Below are 6000 nucleotides of genomic sequence, written 5' to 3' on the forward strand. Positions count from 1 at the left end.
CTACTCTAGTGAAGTTCTCTTGGGATCAGCTTGTTGTATTCTGCAGTAAACTGGTTGCCTGTTTATGAGCTGTTATTGTACATACTGTATATTAAAACCGTGGTGACCTACTTTGTCCTGGTAATGCCACATGTGCTTCACTTTTGCAAGAACGTATGTATGTAGACCATGTTTTTAATTAAAAAAATGTCTGCTTCCTTTCAGCCGTCTTCTAGGAATTATCACGAAAAAGGACATATTAAAACACATGGCCCAGGTAGTGAATCAGGACCCAGACTCCATTCTTTTCAACTGAAGTAGCCTCCCCCCCCCCCCCCCCCCCTTCACTGTGACTGCACCCAGGATGACAGGATACTCCCGTTAGCTTATTTTCATACAAACTGGTCAGATTAATTGCACTACTTTATCTGTGGGAGTCTCTTTTCATCTGGGTTTCTTTGTGTCGAATCGAACGCAGAGTCACCTGTACAGGGGACCCACACTAGCCACTGTGCTGCAGCCGACCCTGAATAGGAACATGGCTGGACATGACATTCATTGCTGCGGGATCTCTGTCCTGTCCTTAACATATCAACTTGAAGGGGTCGGAGCTGTACAGTAAATCAGGGTCTGGCGCTGCTGATTTCCTCTAATGGATGTAAACAATGAAGGGACAGTACAAATACAGTATATATTGCGGCATTGACTGCGGCAGGATGATTCCGGGACTCGATACTGACAAGGAAAGGCATCTCTGGTTTGGACCATGTGGTAAATTCCAGGGTGTGAAAGTGTTTGTGTCTCTGTTTCATCTGTTAGACCTGGTTTGCTGGAGGTATGCACTGGCACAGATGGGTTTTGTCTGAATGCTCTACAATTGCATCAGGATTCACCATTAGTCTTGCACAAACTGCACAGTGCAGAGCAGTTTCATAAATCAAGAAACTAAACTGTGATTCCTCCAATAATATTATTTGACACTGAAGAAGGAAAACTAATTATACAATGGTTTTGACAAGCAGAATAAACTAATATATTAGTCTGAAATCACTGCACATGCACTGGTGTAAAATAGTCTGATTCTCTCCGAGACTGTGAGTGTAGCGCTGCTGTCCTATTAACAGTTGCACAAGCAGGTACTGTGCTGGTGGCAGAATAAATTATTATCAGAGTCAAAGTCTAGAATATGTAAGATTATAAGGGGCTTGAGAGAACGATGATATATTAATGAGCAATGTTTTTTAAAGGCTTTAAACTCAAGCCCAGATCCAGAGGCAAAGATGTGTTAATAGTGGTAACAGTAAATACCTGTCTAAAAATGAAGCTGGTTCCTAGTACCCAGTAAGGATTTACCTTAAAATGTGCATTTAGGACTGGGGACATTGTATTAAAAGGGTTCTACTGTATTGTTATTATAGTGAAGCATATTTTCACTTCACGCTGGGGGATTTCTGGCAAAGACAAAATCAAAACAAATGAAAGTGAGAGATGTGATCCAACACGCCTCCACTGCCAGAACAAAGGCAGAGCCTGCGGGAGTTTATAACTGCAGTCATAGCCAGCTGCCTGGATCTGTTGCATGTCACTACACTGTAAAAAGCTCTTTCCTAACACTCTGTAGAACCTTTTTATCTCCTGTTAATTCCCTTCTTAAGGAGCGCTCCATCTGGTTATACACAATAACAACATCACTCTCAGCAGGAGTATCCATACACTTTATTATTTGCAGGGATGTTGACTTCAGTTTATTAAGTAATAGCCAGCTAGGATACAGTAAGTTTAGTAAGTCTAGTAAGTTTAAACCTCCAACTTCCTGGCAGAGTATGTTTGGTAATGTGTAGTGACAACAAGCTGTTTTCTGAGGACTTTAAACACTTTCCTTCAAAACCAGTAAGAAGTCCATAACGACACAGAGAAAGAAAGCAAGACAGAGGTGTGTTCCTTGGTTTTTGTATGTGCAGTGATTTTAGTCCATAAAGAAACAAGATTTGCATTAAAGTGAGTTAAGCACCATAGGAAATCCATGCTACTGCTGGAGTCATTTTCAGTCATTCAAGGACATGGCTTATGGTGCACAACTCACCCTTACGTCAGACCAATATATTTTTATCACTTTACTTTTGTCTTAACTACAGGTACAATGCGTGTTTTTGTTGTACAGTTGAGCAATGTAACCAGGTTCAATTACCACTCTGCAGTTTTTTTTTTGTTTTTTTTTTCTTTCCCAGGATGGTGCATAAACAAATTTTAAAATATTAGAGCTGTCTCCCAATTTATATGCTGAAAATTTATGGAATCACTCCATTAAGCAAGACTGAGTGTTCTGGGTGAATCATTATTCATTAAATGAATACCTGTGTTAAATGAGAAGATGCTGTTTATTGTATTTTATTTTGTCCTTTTTTGACTCTATTCTAATGGTTCTGAGTGGTGTTTTTGTTGCTCCAATGAAGAGTTGTATTATCCCTCTGGTACTGTGATTAGCATTGGTGATGGGGATATAGTGGAGGCGCCAGTACATATCACACTGAAGCTCTGTCTTGAGAACCTCTTATCCTGTTATAAAACTTGTGATAAGCTTGAGGGTGTATCAGATCAGTGTCTAATTTTCATGAGTTTTGGTCTCTGACTGGTTGAGGTAAAGAAGGCATATTCTGAACACCATTCAACAAAATTTGATGAAACATTGAACATATATTTTGTTTGTGGAAGTGTTCCACGTAATACTGTGAACGTACAGTGAAATAAAATATTCAACCATCCCTGCTGGTTTTGATGTGGGACATTTGTTGCCAGTTTTAACTTACCTCTTGCTTACTAAATTGTATTGTATCCCTAAATCGAAAACCTTCAGCTCTTCAAGTGAATGTAAATTATTTTAATGAAAGGTCTTCTCACAGCAGTCCAGCCCCTAAATGTTATGCATTTTCAAGGGATGACGGACATCTGTGCAATCCACTCAGAGCCTTTGTTTACATTTGTGTATCCCTAAAGGAGAAACCCAATAAACTCTGAAGCAACAAAAACACTCAGAATGTAAACCTCATAAAAAAGATAAAACCAACAACAAAACAATGAAATGCTATTTGAAAGATTTTGTTCTTTTGCCCTTTTTTTTTTTTTTTTACAGCAACGGTAAGTGATCCTTCCCTGTTAGAGTTTATACCATCATTTTGGAATTGGTAATACAAGGATAAGTAATGTCTGGTTACACAAAAGATATGACTACATGGCCCGTAAAACTTTGATAATACAAGGTATCCATTGGAATATCTAGGTGTTACCAAAACAAGCTATTAAACAGTAACATTTTCAATTCCTTTTGACAGATATGTAAAAGAAAAAAGTCTTTCTTAATTCCATATTCATCTTTGTTAAAGTGCTAAGTTCCTCCATTTTATGTCTGAGGGAGAACTGGCTTTAGATCCTTTAAGATCCAACTTGACAAAGTTCTGAGATGAATCAGTAACTGATGAGCATATATGGGCCGAATGGCCTCCTCTCATTTGTACATTTTCTTATGCTCTTCTTATTTAACTCGGTTGTGCCAGCAAGACTGTTGTCTTTAGGTTTGAAGCCAGTTCATCCTATATTTAATCATGTCCGTTGAGGGACAGAAAGTGGCATTTTGGAAGTACTCTCTAGTGTTATGTTTCTGTTTATTATCTATGTCCAGGTATAATGCTACACTTCTAAACCTAATTTGTGATTAAATAGATTATTTTTGTGCATGTTACAAATCCAATGCAATTGTATGTTGTAACATTCCATTGTAATATACAGTATGTGCATGAATGTGAATAAGAAGGCATAATTAAAGACCATAACCTAATCACCTTTTTAATGTATTAAAAAAAAAAAAAAAAAAAACTTGCAGTAACTCTTTTGGACTTGCTTTGCTTTCTTATTTTCTATTAAGGTAGTTAAAATCTGAAATGCTACAGCAATAGAAAGTTGCAATATTAATAAAATTAACTAAATAACTATGTTTCAGAGATATAACTTTGACGATACATATATTTTATTACTGTTAATACCAATTTTAAATAAAGTCAATTCACAGCTCAGAACTGAACGTCAGTGGCTGTCCTCCGATCCCTTGACCAAGCCAATTGCCTCTACACCCAGGGGCTCGAGAGCAGATTTCAGCAAACTACTGGCACCTCATGGATAAAAGGCAAGCTCACCACGTGCCTGGTCATTTAGGGTCCACTGTAGCACGATGCCAGTTTTGCATCCCTAATCCACAGGAGCAGCAGCAATTGCAGCGCAGACCGTGAACTTTGCATAACCAGGATGCAAGCCTGTTCTCCCTTGACTATGACCTGCACACCACGTGACCGGGCTTTTACCAGGTGAGCCACTTGGGGACCAAGTAAAGTCTTGCTTACTACACCCAATTACTGTTGATTTGGATAACTGGAGACAGTCTGGGCTATTGAACAAGAACTTTGATGTTTTCACCCAAGCTTATAATATTTAATCACAATGAATATTGTGTGCTCTTCAGGGGAATCACATTGAAATTATTTGAGGGGGTCAATACTTGTGGACACTTGTAACTGTGATGAAACTTGGAAAGGACATTATTTAGCATAAATTATTTGAGAATCTGGGATATATATGGAGGCACATGTCTGCAGGTATGACACACATTTACCTTTCAAGAGAACTACTTATTCCATTGTGATGAACTTTGTTTCAGTAAGAATATTCATAAACACAAAATATCCCTTGCTCTTTAACCCAGTGATAAAGTAAACTGGGCTGGAAACGGACATTGCCTGTAATTATCTGTACACAAAGTCTTTTAAGCCACTGTGGGAAGGAATACTTGGATCCTAGAAGATTTAAAACAAAACAAAACAAAAAAATTTGGTTCTGCTAACTTCAGTGGGAAAAATAAGTGTTTATACATTCAGGAAAAGCTAACAATCGGCAACAGCCAAGTGGCTGGACACACCCGGCTTCCAGCTCTTCCTTTGAGACAGGGAGTTGAACTTCAACAAGAGTTGCACAGGAGTCTCTGAGCCTTTAGGGAGAGGCAGAACAAGCCACATTAACATAGAGCCACAAATGATGCTGTCTTGCCAACGCGTGCACTTTCTAGGAAAATGAAACACTTTTTCTCAGTTTAAAAACAGCTGTTCTATACCATTTGCATTTGATTTATCTGACAAGTAATGATTCCCATTAAAACAACAACAAAAAGACATTGAAGGCATTTTAAAAATAAGTGTTTAATTTGTAACTTCAGCCATGCAATAACATTTAAGTTAAAAGGTAGAAAAAATGTATAGCAAGTAGACTTCTAAGAATCAAATGCATTTGTTAAGCTTCTATGTAATTTACTACCCCAAAGTGGCGTCTTGGTTGTACACTATCTTTTTTGGTTTCTCACAAGCCCAGGGACTTCCGATGTAAAGTTTAGGTACAATACATCTTGTAACTTGTCATGAATGTTAAAAATTGTATATTGTCCCTGACAAATAAAGAAGTTAAAAAAAAAAAAAAAAAGAGGCCAGGGCTGCAGGTGTCTGTTTTGAGCTCACCAGGCACCTGGCCAGTAGTGTCCAATTTAGTGCATGAGGAGAAATCTCCCCTGCCAGTTTTGTCTCCCTAACCCACAAAAGCACCAGAGCCAATACAACGCTCCCTGTGGAATCCTCAGCGAAGATCTGCAACTGCAGGATTACCCACAGGACAGTGCCTTTACCAGGAGAGCCACTGGAGCACTAGAGAAAGTCTTTCACAATGTCTTCACTGGTGAAATGCGTTTGAGCTCACAGTCCTTTACCAAAGAGTGTTATGCGTCTTAATATTTCAGTTTAGTGCAATGAGTGTGTGCTGGTTTTGCATGTAGCACACAGTAAACAGGTGTAGGTGTTTGTCAGTTATCATGAACAAATTAATTTTACTTTAAAGTTTTACTACATACCTTGAACGCTAGTCACATTTTGATGAAACTTTAAATTATATCAGATCATTCAAAATCCACACCGACTGCATGCGTTTCTTCTT

At 38.4% G+C, this 6000-nt stretch overlaps 1 protein-coding gene across 3 annotated transcripts in view; it reads left to right on the top strand.

The window, feature by feature from the left end:
* Nucleotides 1-2349, top strand: part of LOC121295738 (H(+)/Cl(-) exchange transporter 5) — a 52344-nt gene extending 49995 nt beyond the window's left edge. For all 3 annotated transcript variants that reach the window (XM_041220741.1, XM_041220739.1, XM_041220740.1), the window contains one exon: nt 205-2349. In XM_041220741.1, coding sequence (XP_041076675.1) covers nt 205-295 — 91 coding nt within the window. In that variant the 3' untranslated portion in view covers nt 296-2349. The remainder of the gene's footprint in view (nt 1-204) is intronic.
* Nucleotides 2350-6000: the final 3651 nt, after the last annotated feature.

This window comes from Polyodon spathula, chromosome 20 (assembly GCF_017654505.1).
Source record: "Polyodon spathula isolate WHYD16114869_AA chromosome 20, ASM1765450v1, whole genome shotgun sequence".
Taxonomy (NCBI): domain Eukaryota; kingdom Metazoa; phylum Chordata; class Actinopteri; order Acipenseriformes; family Polyodontidae; genus Polyodon; species Polyodon spathula.